Genomic DNA, 18,238 nt, shown 5'->3' with positions numbered 1-18,238 from the left:
GTGAGTATTGATGTTGAGTTTTGATTCCCAAACAAGACCCCTTTATGGAAAGGGAAAGAGGTGTGAAAAGAAGAGAAGCATTCAGCTGGGATACTAACTGAAATGCTTGGATTTATTTCCTTGTGGAAGGCACATCAATACAGTGGACATGGGAGAGAGCTTCAGTTGTTGTAATGATTCAATCTTTTGTTGTCCTATTAGGGCAGGAGGATATGAGATGAAAATGAAATACTATAGAGACGAATTATAATCTTTCCAAAGATGATAAATTTCAAAAGACAATTGAAGGATTATTTGTAGACAGACTGTCAGAGACTCACTTCTTTCCTTCATTTTCCTTCCCTGAGAAAATCATCACTTCTAGTATGCTACATTCTAAGTGGAAGGCAGGGCCTTTCATTTAACTTCCATTTAACTAAACTTTTAAGCTTAGATTACTAGGATACTGAGTTTGAGACACAGAATATTCTATAGATTAGCATGGCTTTTTGGCGTCCTGAAGTGAGCTGGGCTGTAGGTCCCAGGTATGAAGGCTTTCTAGCAAGATGTCCTGAGTAACTAAAGGTAGAAATGTGTCCTACCTTTAGTATTGGGTGTGAGAAGCTTTATTTTTCCTTCCTTTCTTTTGCTTTTTCCTTTTTCCTCACAACCTTTTCCCCACCTCACTCCTCTGACCCTCCTACCTACATTTGCAGTTTTCAGCATTTTGGGCAAGTATTGCCATGCCGGTACCCCATTATATAGGCCAAAGATGCTTGAATAGTCTTTACCTCTACATGGAAAACAATAGTGAGACTGTGTCCCTGGCCCATTACACCACACTCTTGAGGCATTGTGCAGTGTTATGTTCGCAGCCATCTGTGCCATGTGTTGCTTGGCCAATGAATCATTCAGGACCGTCTGGAAGATATGAAGGCATGATTAGATTTCAGTATGTCTCTCTGGATACTGATTGCTGTGCCTACAGCTTCCTTTGAAGTTAAGAACTGTATACAGAAGGGGAAGTGAAAGCGAAGAATTATGTATTTTTTCCCCAGTTTTTTGAAAGCAATCTTTGAAAAAACCCAACCTGACTGTTCCTAATGGCATCGGGTGCCAAAGGGAAGAAAAGGTAGCAATTAGAAGTGATTATAGAGCTGCTATTTATAGCTACTAAGACGCCTTGTCATAGTACAGGGTTGATGGAATGATTGCTTCTCATTCATTAGTCAAGAAACATGAAAAGTACATAACATATCACTGTTACCCTTTCTGTCTGTTTGTGTGACAGGTTAAAACATACTTGAATAGGCTGCTGAGTGGCTTCAGACAAATATTTATTTTGATATCCTTGAGCACGTTACATTGTTCCTGCCTATTCATTGTTTTTCTGTAGTGAAAATTAAATTGCCTGCTTATGGTTGTGGTATATTTGTACTCCACTGAGGTCTCCTAAAAAGTAACAGGAACTTGAAAAAAATTTTCGTTAGAAATGAGGGTGGGAATTCTGGGTAGCTTAGAAAATGATAAGAGAGTAATAGAAACAGCTTTGTGGCATTTGACAGGCATATGAAGGCAGGGGAAATGAAGAGTAATTACTCTTCTTCATGACCTGCCTTTGTTATAAGACTTTCACATGATCACAAGCCATGGCCTCTAAATCTTCTCATCATCATATCATTGCATACGATAATTTTTCTTCTCTTTTCTCATCTTCAGAACAAAAGTGTGACGTAGGGCTGATATGACTATTACCACTTTTCTAAGGGAGCATTAATATAGGAATCCCCAATATGCTTATGTATACAGAAGTTAAAAAGCAAAAAAGGGAGGCAGTTGTAACATGGTGAGTGGAAAGAGCATGGGCTTTGAAGTTAGACTGGATTTGAATCCCAGCCCTGTCACAGGTCTATGATCTAGGGCAAGTCACTTTCCCTCTCTGAGCCTTACCTGTAAAAATGGAAGGTCATATTTATTGTGCAATGGTTTGGGGAAGATTAAATAAGACAAATAAACATGGAAATATTCTGGACAAATAAAAGATGTTCTTCCATGTTAGTTCCTTTCTTCCTACCCCTTGCATCTGCACGTGTCTCTGCGAAGGATTTTATCAGCAGAGAAAGTTAAGTTGAAGCTAAGAAATATTTGCAAAAATGGGGCACCTGGGTGGCTCAGTCAGTTAAACTTCCAGTTCTTGGTTTGGGCTCAGGTCATGATCTCATGGTTTGTGAGATTAAGCCCCGCATCGGGCTCTGTGCTGACAGTGCAGAGCCTGCTTGGGATTCTCTATTTCCCTCTCTCTCTGCCCCTTCCCCACTGTGCTGTCTCTGTCTCTCTCAAAATAAATAAATAAACTTAAAAACATATATTTGCAGAAAGAAAGAAAGAAAGAAAGAAAGAAAGAAAGAAAGAAAGAAAGAAAAAGAAAAAAATATTTGCAAAGTTAGGTGGCTGGGTGGCTCCATCAGTTAAGCATCTGACCCTCGATTTCAGCTCAGGTCATGATCTTACAGTTGTTAGATCAAGCCCAGGTTGGGCTCCATGCTGGGCGTCGAGCCTACTTGAGATTCTCTCTTTCTCCATCTGCCTCTCCCCTACCCCACTTGCTCACTCTCTCTCTCTCTCTCTCTCTCTCAAAAAAATAAAAAATTTGCAAAGGACTTGCTGTGAACTTCTAGGCCTCATGGTAGAAAGAAAAGAATCCAAAGAATCCAAGACCTTCCCTTCAAGGAGCCTATAGTCTGTATGGGGAGAGGAAAATTGCATATAAAAAACTAATGGCTCCTGTGTAGCATAGGAATTTATAGAAGAGAAAGATCTTCTTGGACTGGAATAATCAGAAAAGGCTTTGTGGAAGATGTAGGAATTGATGGAAGCACAGACCACATAGATATGTGATACATTGTATAGTATTGTTTTTATTCTAGGGGCACCTGGGTGGCTCAGTCAAAGGTCCAACTCTTGACTTTGGCTCAGGTTATGATCTCATGGTTTGTGGGATCCAGCCCCACATCGGGCTCTACACAAACAGCACAGAGTCTGTTTGGGATTCTCTCTCTCCCTCTCTCACTGTGTATCCCCTCTTGCTCTCTCTCTCAAATATAAATAAATAAACATTAAAAAATATTTTTAAATATTTTTAAAACAGAAATGTTTTTCAAAGACTATATAATACAGAAAATTAACTCTTTTTGGGGTCCTCAGTCTAGTTATCTTAAATTTGGCAAATTCAAAATTCAATTATTAATAGTAAAAATAGCAATGTTTTATTTGAATTCTCCCTATACACTATATATAAAACCCTCTATTTAATTTTAACAGGAAGATATTTAAATTATTCTTAAAGATCTAAAACAACATAATCCTTGGCCTACATATGTCTCAGGAAAGGTGCTCTTTGTTCCAGAATGGAATGGACCCACAGAAAAGCACCAGATACAGCACAAAACAGAGATAATCTGGAGTGAATCAAATTAATGAAAATTGTCTATGCGCATAACAGGGAAGCCTGTAGACCAGAGGGGTTTTAATGGTAATTGATGAATCGGGAAAGATTATGCCTTTTAAAAATTATATAGGTAAAGAACTGGGTCTTAATTAGTACATTTATTAAATATTCTTAAAATATAAATACGGATATATGTATGTTTGTATGTATGTGTGTATTTATAAACGTGCTTGTGTTTTCTTGAAAGGGGTGTTTGTACTCAGGCCCCATGTTACTGCATCATCATGGAATACTGTGCCCACGGACAACTCTATGAGGTTTTGCGAGCTGGCAGGAAGATCACACCCCGATTGCTAGTGGACTGGTCTACAGGAATTGCAAGTGGAATGAATTATTTGCACCTCCATAAAATTATTCACCGTGATCTCAAATCACCTAAGTGAGTTTTTCATCCGTTTTGTTGTATTGCTTTAAAATAAGGAATTTTATCGAGCATAGTTGAAGTTTTCAGGCATCATACTTTCAGTTCAGTTTAAATCAGCATGGAGGGTACCCTATTTGCATATTTTCTGGATTATTGTTGACCAGTTGACTTACCTAAATGGCAGATAGCTCTAGGCACCTGACACTAGTTTTCTCCTTTTGGTTGCATTTTGATTGTGCAACTGTGAAACAAGATTCTTTATTAACTGAAGTATTCACTTTCCATTATCTCAGATAATTAATGCCAAATGTTTCCATCTAATGGCTTGCTTTGTCGTTTTCCTAGTGTTTTCCCCAAAGACCCAAGTTTTAGAAACCAAGTTTCAAAGATGTATACAACAGGATAAAAACAGATAAATAAGAGACTGAGGCAAAGAGAAAATACGAGCATTAGAACTAAAGCTTGCTCACAACATGTATGCCACAGGATTCCGTACAGTTGTTAGAGGTGGACTATGGATTTGGCTTTGACCTTCGTAGAATCTAAGCAAAGAAGGAAATACATAGTTTCAAGGTTCATGGTATCCATAAGATAATATAAACTGGCTATTTAAGAGAAACAGGTTGTTTCTAGTAATTTCTGTTCTTTGGCCATCACTAACCACTTTAAGAGGAGTGTTAATTCAGTTCCCGCAAACTGCATGAAAGGAAGAAAGGAACTGATAAAATGATAGATTTCATTGTAGCTCCTATACTTAAACATTATTTTTATTATTTCTCATCACATTTTTGGTTTAGAGAAGGAGAGAGGAATTAATCTCTTTTCAAAATTAGCACTTTCATAGTCTACAGTATTTTTTTCAATATCTGTAATCACATCTGCTTTGATCTTAGCAAAAATTGTGTGGGGCAGCTGCAACAAGTATAATTATTCTTATTTTATATTAGAAAAGCCTGAAGTCATGGAGCTAGGACTTGAACCCAGAACTTTTAGACCAAAAAGTCTAAATTCTACCTCATCATGTGAAAGTGAAGGATTCAGTGAATCCTCTCGATGGAAGACACCAATCAATCCTCGATTATAAACTTCAAAGCAGCTCTAATTTGTCACCATGATTCTCATTGGTGCTTATCATAGTCACTAGCTCCCTGAACAACCTTCTCCTGCTTTACTTGCAAATGAACTCTATTTCATTGCATATGTTCACATTCTTACACAACCTGTTGCTTTTGTCATCCACTACATACACATAAGGGACACAAAATACTGCCCAAGGCCTCTTTGAATGGTCTCCTTAACCACCTTGTTCTCCTGGAGAATTCACTTTAGAGGAAGAGGTCAGGAAATTTTAGAATATATAAAGTCACATGCTACTTTCTTTAACTCCTCTCATTTAGAGATTAGAGTAATAAGTCACCCAATGAGCCTTTCCCTCCATTATCAGTATTCCCCTGAACTTCCAGCAGCCTTGGCCTCTTTGCATTCCAGGCTAACTTTGAGAAGACAAAGATCAGTCTGGCTTGTAGTAAAGAGAGATTCCATGACCTGCCATTAAATCTTAGGCTGTGTGACCCCAGCTTTGTCTCAGAGAAGACCTGACAAAAGTTCCAACCTCATGTGCTCTTTAGTCTGTCCCCATGTCCATTCCCTCTTCTCATGCCAAGAAATCCCATAGTGAGCAGCACAAAAGAGACAGAAGAGGAAGCGTCTAGTATTTTTCTTTCTAGGGGCTTATCGCCTTTTCTGACTTTCATGGTATATGATACCATCAGTTCTGCAGTTATGCCAGATACCCCATAATATTTAAATCCTTATGCATTTTCACCAAGACTAACACCATTAAATCAAAGTGTGCAAATTATGTAAATTTTACATATCAGGTGCAAAGTCAGGTGTAGGATGTGGATGAAGGTATTCTAAAGCAGTTGTAAATCTGGTAAATAGAAAGCCATGTGACACTGATGGAGAGGGGGGCAAATGTGACGTCCCTGGTTCAGACAAGGGAGGAGATAGAGAAGTTTCCTGTTTTCTAGCCACCTCAATTCTGATACTCTGAATATCAAGCCTTCTTATTATTAAAAATAGGTCTCTATATCATTAAGCCTCTGAAACCCTAACTCATGAATATTCTAAAGTTATAAACAGGTTATTTCAAGTGAATTCAGTCTGGTGTATAAGGATATTACTATTTTGGATTCAACTGGTACCAGATTGTATTCATCTGCTAAACGAGCAATTTTCCCCAGGTAACATTTCAGATAAATACCGTGAAAAGGAGAACACGACTTGTGTGGAATCTGCTTAAGCCTAAATGTGTCCCAGCTTTTCCTTATTAGCTTTTAGTGTCATGGTTCCATGCATGATTTTAGTTGGCCGTTATTTAAACAATGTTTTAAAAGAAGTGTTTTTCTTAGTGATTTGTCTGAGACTGGCAAGGATGGAAACTGATATCTATAGAGGAGGGGTGTTTTATATATCTAATCTCATTTAATTCAAATGAAAATTCCATGAAGGCCATTATTATAGGCCCATAGTTCCGTATCCAAAACTCTTAGAGTCAGAGGATATCAGATAGCATTACCTCACACCCCCAGCAAAGTCTAGGACAACACTCTCTAATGAGCCACAGATAAATAAAATGAGTTTGCTTGATATAGATGAGAAAATATTTATATACTATTTTCAGAGTTTTCTGCATGTTTGAATTCTGGAGAACATACTGTGACCCAAATTGTCCCCATCTTACAAATGAGAAAACCAGCTTCGGAGAATTAGGTAGCAGAGGTCACACAGCCAGTAAGTGGTGGAGGCAGGCTCAAACCAGGTAGAAAAAGCCCACTATGCTGTGCTGCCTCACATGTTTGAGTGATGCTGATGCCCCAGTAATATTGGAACTCACAAGCTGAATTCCACAAGTAGGAGGCAGCAAACTAAGTTGCCAATTACAGTCATGGTGTTTATTAGTACTAATGATCTGGATGTTCTCTCTATTTCTTTTTAAAGTGTTTTGGTGACTCACACAGATGCAGTAAAAATTTCAGATTTTGGTACATCTAAGGAACTCAGTGACAAAAGTACCAAGATGTCCTTTGCTGGCACAGTCGCGTGGATGGCACCAGAGGTGATACGCAATGAACCTGTCTCTGAAAAAGTCGATATATGGTGAGTGGTGCCATCTGTCCCAACTAGAAAGCCTCTCCCACTTCACCCTATTAGACCTTTCCTCCTTCAACTCTTCTGCTTTCCCAAAATATTCTTTAGTGTCCCTCACTCCTGGCTGATTTCAGTCTCCTCTTATCTGAGGTACTAACCAGTGTAACGATGAATGTGTTAAGAAGGATTGAGAGATAATAGGGTGAATATGTATTTAGTAAATCATCAGTTTTGGAGACTTTCACAGAATGTGCTGAACTCTCTGGAAAATCGAAAATTTACTTCAAATAAGCATTTAGTATCAAAGTCTTTCTGAAATATATTATATAATTCTCAACTTCTTAAGTAAAATACATTAAACAAAGTTTACTTAGTCTTGGTGACTCAGACCATCACTGAATATATCAGTGATGTACTTTGCTGTAATACAGTTTATGTGCTTTAGAGCTATCTAAAGTATATAATAGGACTATTTGCCCTTTTAATAAACAGTCCCTATGAGCTATGCTTTTTTTTTTTTTTTTTTTTTGGCCTTTTAAAATCTTTACCAGTTTTTCCTTTGAGATTATGAATCTTTACTATTAATAGTATATTTCCCTGTAGTTACTTTTCTTCCATTCTTAAAATTGGCTACTAATAACTTTTAGCCTTAAAAACAAAATAATAGCATATATTAAAATTACATGTAACACCAGAATAAGATAAAGTAGAAATGTGGGATCATTTGTAATTTGGGTAATTATTACCAACGCATCCTCCTTAGGGATTATACCGATTACATTCCCAACAGAAATGTATAAGTGTTTTCTCAGTCTCACCACCAAAATGTGTTAAATTTTTGGATTTTTGCCAACCGTCTAGGTAACAAATGGTATCTTGGGTGTGGCTTTAATGCACATTCCTCTCATAAGTTAGGTTGTTCATTTTTTCATATGTTCACAAACCATTTGTAATTCCTTATTTGTGAACTATTCTGATCCCTTGCTAAACTTTCTGATCTTTATTCTTATCAATTTATAAGTGTATTTTGTACACTAAGGAGATTAGCCTTTTGTGCATAGGAATTACAGATACTTTTCACCTTTGCTATTTTGTTTATGGTGTTCTTTCTCCATGCTAGATTTTTTTGAAAATGCTCTCCCCTTATGGCTTCTGGATTTCATAACTGGAAAGCCTTCACCACTGTAAGATTAGTAAAAAGAAAAAAAATTCTCATGTGTTCTTTCAGGATGTTTATGGCTTCATTTTTTCTTTTCACATTTGAATTTTTGATTCTTTGGGAATTTATCTTGGTGTAAGATGAACTATAGATTTAATTTTTCCCCCAGTTGTCCCAATGGCATATATTGTGTAGTCTGTTTTCCCTCATTGGTTTGGGATGTCGCTTCTATCACATACTCAATCCCATATGTATTTGGCCTATTTATGGATCTTTATTACATTCACGGAGTCCGGCTGTCTATTCACGTGCCAGAGTTAATTATAAAAACCTTATAATATGTCTTAATATCTAGCAGCGTTGGTTACCCCTTACTGAATTTGTTTTTCAGAGTTTTTCTGTTTCTGTTCTTCTTATGGCAGTATTAGAATTTTGAAACTGGATATACTTTTGATTAAAAATGAATAGAGAACAAAAATACAAACCAGTCTTTCTGCCGTGTCTTTGGTACCTGTTCCTGGTACTACTGTAGGTCTTTTGGAGTGGTGCTTTGGGAGCTGCTGACAGGAGAGATCCCTTACAAAGATGTGGACTCTTCAGCCATCATTTGGGGTGTTGGAAGCAATAGCCTACACCTTCCAGTTCCTTCCACTTGCCCTGATGGATTCAAAATCCTTATGAAACAGACATGGTAAGAAATATATTTCTCCCAATATTCTCTTTTACCTTCTTCCTCAAAACCACATTTAAAATTTCTCTAAAACTTCAGGGAAGTCTCTAATATGGATTTGGAACAAATCAACTGGTTAAAGACTGGTGGACTTGGAGTTATTTATAAATAATGAATTTGTTATATCCTGCTACAATAGGCCTTAATAAATGATAGCTATGGTAACTATTATTACTTTACTTGTCCTAAGGGACTATTATTATCAAACAGGTCACTGATCCTACAGATTTCCATTTTATTATTATAGGTTTCTCATAATTACATTTTCCTTTTGCTCCTCAGTGCATGAACACTGCCTGAGAAATAGCCAGGTGTGGAGCCAAAAATGTTTTTTATAAAGCAGAATAAAATCTTTATCCTCCTGGATCCAACTTCCGCAGTGCACAAGCTGTCTTTTTTTAACTTGTAGGCAGAGTAAACCTCGCAACCGGCCTTCTTTCCGACAGACGCTCATGCATTTAGACATCGCTTCTGCTGATGTTCTTGCCACCCCACAAGAAACCTACTTCAAGTCTCAGGTGAGTCTGGAAACTCTCTTCGAGTGTACTGAACACACAGACAGGGAGGTCTCGATGAGAAAGAGTAACTCAGAACCATTCCGATTCTTGTAACAATGATACAGCCCTAGTCATTGTGAAGCAGTAATTATGATCCCTCACACAGAGGAAATTTTGGAGCTTTTTAAACACTTAAGATATATCATTATCTCATTTGAAAGGAACATGTATTGGAATGTCATCCTCATAGTGGTGAAACTGTTGAAGAGTAAAGAGGAATATATTTGAATTAGAATTACTGCTGACCAGGGGCGCCTGGGTGGCTCAGTCAGTTGAGTGTCCGACTTCGGCTCAGGTCATGATCTCGCGGTCTATGGGTTCAAGCCCCGCGTCGGGCTCTGTGCTGACAGCTCAGAGCCTGGAGCCTGCTTCGGATTCTGTGTCTCCCTCTCTCTCTGCCCCTCCCCCACTCATGCTCTGTCACTCTCTCTCTGTCTCTCTGTCAAAAATAAACATTAAAAAAAAATTAAAAAAAAAAAAATTACTGCTGACCTTCATGAAAAGATTGCTTCCCTTGAAGGGGAAAAGCTAAAGTACAGAGGAGGGAAGTGAAATACCAGAGAGAGAGAGCCCATGATAGAATCAGGCCCAGAGAGAACCTTTCCTCTACCTTTATGTGTCACCCACGAGCACCAGATAAAATGTAATTTTTTAAATGTTTATTTATTTTTGAGACAGAGGGAGACAGAGCGCGAGTGGGGGAGGGGCAGAGAGAGAGGAAGACACAGAATCTGAAACAGGCTTCAGGCTCTGAGCTATCAGCACAGAGCCCGATGCGGGGCTCAAACCCAAGAACTGTGAGATCATGACCTGAGCCAGTCAGACGCTCAACTGACTGAGCCACCCAGGTGCCCCAGATAAAATGTAATTTAATGTATCTGTTAGCCTTTACTGTCTTACGGACCATTCCAGACTTATGGCTTAAAACAATAAGCTTTAGTTTAGCTTATGGTTCTGTGGGTCCGCAGTTTGGGTGGGCGGTTCTCCTGCCGGCTTCCACTGGGCTCACTCACGTATCTGTAGTCCATTGCTGGGTCCCCTGGGAGGCTGGCAGGTTCTCGGCAGCTTCATTCACAAGTGTGGTGATTGGCTGGCTGTCACCAAGAGCACCTCGGTTCTCTTCCACGTGGCCTCTTGTCCCTCGGCAGCCTAGCTTGGGCTTGTTCACAAGCTGTTATCAGGGTCACAAATTCGGTAAGACAGCAAGACCCAGGGCACAAGGGATTTTCAAGCCTAGGTGTGCACCATGCGTGCTAATGTCTCTTTGGTCAAAGCAAGTCACAGGCCAACCCCAGGATGAGAAGCAGACTTCACCTCTTGGCGAGGAAATCTGCCCTGGCACTCTGTGAGGGCATGGGTGCAGAGGGGGAACAATTTGTGACTGTTGAATAAAAATGCTGTAACGTCATAAGGATTTCATCTCTGCACTCACTTGCAGTATCACTTAAAAGAGTCATTCTCGGAGAAGACGTTTTATTAACAATTGGTATCTCAGTCTACCCCTCATCTCCACCCATCTCCAGTGGGTGATGAGGGTACCTACCAGGAAAGTATGTGTTGAAAAGAGTACCGCACTGGGAGGGGCATCATCCCTACGAGTTCAACAAGCCCTCCAGTATGCTTTACGACCTGGCCCGACTCGAGGCTTGGAGTACCTGCTTCTCACATGTCTGATAAATGCAGACACTGCCCATCAGACATTAGGGGATACCTTAACAAAAATACAAGGTGGGGGTTTTTTTGTTTGTTTTTTTTGTTTTGTTTTGTTTTATCTCGGACCGCCTAAGGACTGATAAATCAGAGACTTTTATCTTGTTGCCCCAAGTTCCAACACACACTCTATGGTCCACAAACATAGCTCTCCTCACAACTGTGTCTTTAAATAGTCAGGATTGCCCCCACAGATCTGTAGTGTTTCTGAGGAATTATTATGTAAGCAAAGTGTTTGGTTTCAGAGAAAACGCAAGGATGTAGGGGGGTTGACTTTATCATATCATTTCCTATGTCCTTTGATGTGCATTCCAATAAACTCCCTTAGAACTTTCAAAAACCATGACCTCTCTATTCAAATACACATAAATAAGGGCCACTGGAAAAGAAATCTGCCCAATTTCTTTTTGTGTTAGTATTCCGAAAAAGACTTAGGCCCTTTCGTGAAATGAAAGAGAGTAATAGTAAGTACTTTCTAGGGAGTCTTTCAGACTTTAGGATATGATTTCAATCACAGCTTTGCTTCCCTTACCATAAAAGTATATATACCAGAATTTGGAAAAGCAGTTTTTGGTGACAGTACTAACTCACAAGCCATTGAGACCGCATAACTGTATATACTTGGAAAACTTCAAATTCTAGGCAGATTTTACCTGAATGCTCCCAGAACGTCACTTATGAAGCCAGTGACACATTTTCTGAGTACCCACCCTATGCAAAGTACAATGTCATGCAACTAAGCACCCACATTTGGTATCTTTATTTGTACAAACTCACTTTTACGAGTAAAATTGAACTCAGAAAAGTTTCTTTGGGGAGCACCTTGGTGGCTCAGTCGGTTAAGGTCCAACTCTTGATTTCAGCTCAGGTCATGATCTCACAGTTCATGAGATCGAGCCCCACATCGGGCTCTGTGCTGACAGTGCAGACCCTGATTGGGATTCTCTGTCTCCCTCTTTCTCTGCCCCTTCTCTGCTCATGCTTTCTCTCTCTCTCTCTGTCTCTCTCAAAGTAAATAAATAAACATATTCTTGAAGGGAAGAAGTGGGGGAAGAAAGGAAAGGGAAAACATTACATTGGAAATCTTTTAATATTCATCAATTCTTCTACATTTTTCTCCCAACATGAAATTTTACCTCTCCTTAAATAGCCCCAAATCTGCTATCCTTGCTAGTTCCTAGAATTATTTCAGATACTTACAAGCTGATTTGTCTCTGGGTTTGAAATTCAGACTATCTCTGGCTACTGATAAAGTATTTATGAACTGAATTTATGTACTGAAGTACTCAGAAAAGCAACAGACTTGAGTCTAAGCCCTTGTCCTATGATCTTAGACAAGTTGCTAAATTTCTCTAAACCTCAGCTTACTCATCTAAACAATGAAGATAATCATCTTTTCTCTTCCTTATGGAGTTTTAGCTAGGATCAAATGAGAAGACAGAAATGCAACTGTATTGGAAACTAAAGAACTATCCGATTTAAGATGTTATTCATGGCCCACAAAGCTACGGAAATGAAGCTTCCTCCAGGTTGTTACATGCTGTCGAGCTCCTGAGACAGATAAGATGGCAGCTGGGGAACTCCTCTTCACGGTGCCTTGGTTTTATGCCATCCCAAAGGGGAAGAGCTGATTGTGCCCCTCGTACCTGAGGCTTCCCCTCCTCCTGCCTGCTGACAAAGCCCTGTCAGCATCAGTTATCAATCAGCAGTGGTTAGCCACAGGTCTCCACTTTCCACCAAAACTGTCAGGCAAGAGCACCGGCAAGAGCCCAGCTGACTTCTTTCTGAGAGAAATTGCTTTAGCTGTTGCTCAGCCTACACACGTATAAAGATGCAGCACACACAGAACAGATGAACGAAGCAACCAATTTCAGTACAGTATTCGATTCTGCCAAAGCCACTGCCTTGTTCCTAGACAATAACCCATTCCTCCCAGTAGGCAATTATTGTTCCTGGTATTCAACTGCATTTGATATCAGTCTTTAGGAAACATTTTATCGGGGGTCCCAGATCCCTGCTGCTAGATGGGCCATGTGCCCTGCTTCTAAGTTCTCCCACCACCCTCTGCTTTTTGTACCATCTGGTTCCCTCTTGAGTACCACTGCGACCACTCAAATTCAGGGGCTGGGAGTTGCATACACCAAGCTCATTATAGAGACAGACTGTGCTCCTCAAGAGTAATCTCATCACGGGGTGCCTGGCTGGCTCAGCTGGAACAGCATACAATACTTTATCTTGGGATCATGAGTTCGAGCCCCTCATGGAATGTAGAGATTACTTAAATAAATTTTTTAAACTTAAAAAAAAAAAAAAAGAGCTATTTCATGAGCAAGTAGGTGCTTGGGCAGAGGCTGGGCACTTACTTACCTGGGAAGGCAGTAAAGGGGATTCATGTGCCAGTAAAGGGTTGTCCTTGATGACCTCTAAGTCTTTTCTGACTCAGAATCTATGGTTTCCAGCCACTTAGCCTCCTACGGTCCTGCTTCTCTCTTCCTTCAGCTAGGCTGGAGCTGGCTCAACTTCTTTTTTTCCTCTTTAAAATCTGTGGTAAAATACATATAATACAAAAATTGCCACTTTACCCATTTTGAAGTGTACAGTTCAGTGGCATTCATTAAATTCACAACATTGTGAAACTGTCACCACAATTTCCAAAAGTTTTCATCATCCCATTAAGCAATAACTTCCCATTCCCTCCTCCCCTCGCCCCTGGTAATCTCTGTTGTACTTTCTGTCTCTATGAATTTACATATTCAATCTACTGATTGAATAACTGGAAGGCTGGAGAAGACAAAAACCTTTTAAATGTTGTGACCTTTCCCAGGCCTTATCCGGGACATTAAAAGGATCCAGTTGGGGTGCCTGGGTGGCTCAGTTGGTTAAGTATCCAACTTCAGCTCAGGTCACTGTCTTGTGGTTCTTAAGTTCAAAGCCCCACGTCAGGCTCTCTGCTGTCAGCAGAGCCTGCTTTGGATTCTCTGTACCCCACCTCTCTCTCTGCCCTTGCCCTGCTTGTACTCTCTCTCTCTCTCAAAAATAAACATTTTTTTAAAAAGAATTAAAAAAATTTTTTAAAGGATCCCATTAATGGTAATAACCTAGGTGTCACTAGATTTTTCCCTTACCTGCTTATGCAAGAATACCTTGTGAAGCGCCTCGTGTTCCCTCCCTTCACTGCCCCCCCAGTGCATTTTGGGGGAATCCCCAGTAAAGAGTGGGGATCTCAGTAACTTCATACATTGTAACATCTGCTCTGCTTTCCACTGAATGGCCAGACACAGTAGTCTCCTGCCTAGTATCTGCTAGATATTACTTTATGGGTTAGCATTGTTTTCTGCCACAAGACCGTAGTCCCCAGCTGGCATCTATTGGGTGCTGCCGTATCTTTAAGGCACTGCCATCACCCACTGAGTGCTGCCATTTCCTGCTGTAACTGAAGCTTGGAATTCTCAAGATTCCAAAGCTGCATATTGTTCTATTTACACAATGACCTCTTCCTTTCTCTGGTGAGTTACACTTTGTTAAAGGTAACAGAGCAGTGCTGTTTATGGCCCAGTGTTTTACAGGCATTTTAATGAAACAATGGGAAATGCTTCTCCACTCTTATCGTGGCTTTGTTATAGGTCAGGTTCATGTAGGATTCCTCCTTCTCTCATGCCATATGTTCTCTCCAAGGCACCTCAGTCTTTACAAATTGGTTTCAGGCCTACCCACCTTCCATTTTTTCAGATATACCCAGACATGTCTGCACTGAAGATTAAGTGCAAATTGGAACTCCTATAATGTAAAGATTCTAAGCAAATGTGGTGAAAGTCCAAAATTAACATCTACCAGTAACACTATACCTGCTGGGAAAATATATGATTAATCAGTACTGGTGTTTTCCCATATATCTTGTTCCGTCTTCATAGGGAAGGGGGTACTTCTTTTTGGAAATCTCCTTTTTAATAGGTTCCAATCTTCAAAAGGGTTTATTTCCTCAAGAAATGGGAAAAAAAAAAAAAAAAAAAATCTATTCTGTGACATCTGATTCCTGACCACCAGAGGGAGATGTTTCTTTTCCTGGTCCCTTCTTTTTAGGTATTGTACTAGGATCTACTGATATATTTTTGCACAAAAGAGGACACTTTAAGGCCCAGACCTGGCCAGCTCCCTTATCCTTTTTTGGTCTAACATCTCTTGATTGTCAATCTTAGGCTTCTTTTTTTTTTTTTTTTTTTTTTTAATTTTTTTTTAGTGTTTATTTTTGAGAGAGAGAGAGAGAGAGAGAGAGAGACAGAGTGCAAGTGGGGGGAAGGGCAGAGAGAGAGAGGGAGACACAGAATCCAAAGCAGGCTCTAGGCTCAGAGCTGTTAGCACAGAGCCCAACGTGAGGCTCGAACTCATAAACCGTGAGATCATGACCTGACCTGACGTCAGACGCTTAACCAACTGAGCCACCCAGGCACTTAGGCTTCTTGAGGCTCAGATATTCTTTTTACTTCAGACTTTGATCTGATGATTGACAGAACAGCATTACTTTAGGAGCTCAACCAAACCTGCATTTATTGCTTAGATACTGTCAAAGACTGTTACCAAACAATGGGCAGTGCATTCTGGATCTGACTTTCTGATGACCTTGACTTTCTGATGACGTTGTTCGGCAGGTTTGGTGCCCAAAAGTCAGCTGACTGACAGAAATCTTTCTCCAATGGTCAGTCAACATATATAGAGAGATACAGGAAGGTCTAGCGTATTATAAATAGATTAGCAGGATGATCACTTTTTAAATACGTATGATATGATTTCCTCTAAAAACTAAATGAGAAATAGCAAATTTGGGGAGAAACCTTCTGGAATTTCACAATTACTTAAGCATAACTTCTTCCATGATCTAGAGAAATAATTTTAAACATGAATCTAAAAGTAATAGAATAGCTCCAGAGGAAGAATATGTAATTAGAGGCATTTAGTTATATGTCTAGCCTTTACTGGAAATTATCTTAGTCTCATTAGCTTCTTGGGGATTGTAGTTTATATGTAATTTGAGGAAATATCTCTTTTAGCTCTTTTCTAGAAATTGCCTGTAGACTATATTGCAGCAGAGGTTTTTCTATTCCCTAAAATTTAGATAAAATGGGCTTGGAATTCCATGCTCTGTGGAAAGTCCCGTGTCCTAACGCTTCTGTGAATTCCTGGGAAATTTATAATTTCCTGGTCCCTCTGGTTCTACCTTTCTAAAATTTTGGGGCCCCATCCCTGCCATCTTGTGGTTGTTTCTCTATCTTTGTCCTGTCATTGACCCAAACGTGAAGTTCAGCACCTTTCCTTGATGTCTAAAAAAACAAAAACACTCATCCAAAGTCAAGGTGAATGTCAGAGACTTTACTAACGGTTTAGGAAATTGGAAAGGGCTCACATTTTGAACAATTGAACTCACATATTAGACATTTATCCCCATTCTAAAAATTTTGTCCAACTATTAAATAGTTTAGCCATACTCTTTCTCCTTTCCTGTTCTTTCCCTCACACCCAAATTCCTGTATAATTTCCTATATTTTTATTCCCAACTCCTGTTGTTCCTTCCCCTTGGGTCTTCTACCAATATTTTTTCAAGGTATTTTCATAAACAGAACCTAAGAGGACTTCTGGAGCCAATTGTAAACATCATCATATTCTCACTAGCATATACTTATACAGAGGGTTATCAGAGCCTTTCTTTCTAACCAGGTCACCTCAGCCACCATCTTCACTTAAAACTGAGCTCTTATTCCAGGGGTGATGGCTAGTATGCCAGCTGTGATATTTCTGGTGGCCAGTATTACAAGAAAACTGGAAAAAGAGACAGCATCACATGTTGGACTAAATACAGAAAATAAGGTCATGGTGTGTGGGGTGGGGGGTGCAGATAGCAGAGCATGAGGTATTTTGCTGTAATCAACTAATAGTTATTGAACATTTATTTGTTAAGTCTCTTCAGTAAAAGCATTCAGGGAAAAAAAATCTTGCACATGACCCCATGGTTCTATCAGGGATTAACACTCCTAGACTATTAACAAAGTCTAATTTGTCCTACCCAGGCTGAATGGAGAGAAGAGGTGAAAAAACACTTTGAGAAGATCAAAAGTGAGGGAACCTGTATACACCGATTAGATGAAGAACTGATTCGGAGGCGCAGAGAAGAGCTCAGGTCTGCCGCTCTGTCCTTCCCATCTCTTCTTGTCCCTAGATCTTCAGATACTGGCAGGAACTCTCCTTGTGAATCACCATTTTGCCTCGTACACACCTTTCACCTGTGCTACTTACTGTTAATTCTCTTTAAAAGTTAGCTGTCCTTTATACTGCTGTTCTGTCTTCTCCCTGCAATCTTGTTATCCTCCTTTATTATATCTCTGCAGCAAACACTCTTGGAGCAATGCTCTTTCTTCATTCAGTGCCTGTCCTAGGTGACCTGGAAGGCAGCACTTTATAAGACATAGCGCCTGGTCTCAAGGTGCTTATGATCAATGAAGAGGTACAAGACACAATCATAGATAGCCACTGTATTAGGCAAGATCTGTACCACAGATAAGTGCAAGGTCATGGGGTCAGCCTTGATTGCATATTCCCATTAACATATAGTATTCTTATTAAGATACCGTCAACACTGCACAAAGGCTACAAATTATACACAAATCACATTCAGATTTTATCTGTGGCCCTCCTGGCTATTCTGTATAGCTCGATGTGACCCCTAAGGATAAACCAAGTGAAAGCTTGGGTTTCCCATCCCCCACTCCAACTTGTCAGAGTCATTACATCAAAAAGGGCATCCTTAAATTTAGATGACACTCAGACCAATGCTTTTTTTTTTAATGTTTATTTTTGAGAGAGAGACAGAGTGCGAGCCAGGAAGGGGCAGAGAGAGAGGGAGACACAGAATCTGAAGCAGGCTCCAGACTCCGAGCTGTCAGCGCAGAGCCCAACACAGGGCTCGAACCTGTGAACCGCAAGATCATGACCTGAGCTGAAGTCAGATGCCTAACCAACTAAGCCACTCAGGCGCCCCACACCCATGTTTTTGAGATAAACCATCCTGGTTCTTATTTCATTAGTGTGA

General features: G+C 39.8%; 1 protein-coding gene across 11 annotated transcripts in view; it reads left to right on the top strand.

Annotated features, from left to right (window-relative positions):
- Positions 1 to 18,238, top strand: part of MAP3K13 (mitogen-activated protein kinase kinase kinase 13) — a 169,163-nt gene that overhangs the window by 131,902 nt on the left and 19,023 nt on the right. For all 11 annotated transcript variants that reach the window (XM_019463399.2, XM_019463400.2, XM_019463408.2 and 8 more), the window contains 5 exons: positions 3,675 to 3,866; positions 6,855 to 7,013; positions 8,696 to 8,854; positions 9,303 to 9,411; positions 17,220 to 17,329. In XM_019463399.2, the coding sequence (XP_019318944.1) occupies positions 3,675 to 3,866; positions 6,855 to 7,013; positions 8,696 to 8,854; positions 9,303 to 9,411; positions 17,220 to 17,329 (729 nt within the window). The remainder of the gene's footprint in view (positions 1 to 3,674; positions 3,867 to 6,854; positions 7,014 to 8,695; positions 8,855 to 9,302; positions 9,412 to 17,219; positions 17,330 to 18,238) is intronic.

The sequence above is a fragment of the Panthera pardus genome, unplaced genomic scaffold (assembly GCF_024362965.1).
Source record: "Panthera pardus isolate Hobbes unplaced genomic scaffold, ASM2436296v1 HiC_scaffold_16, whole genome shotgun sequence".
NCBI lineage: Eukaryota > Metazoa > Chordata > Mammalia > Carnivora > Felidae > Panthera > Panthera pardus.
The sequence above is the reverse complement of the archived record's forward strand: the minus strand, read 5'-3'. Positions and strand labels throughout refer to the sequence as shown.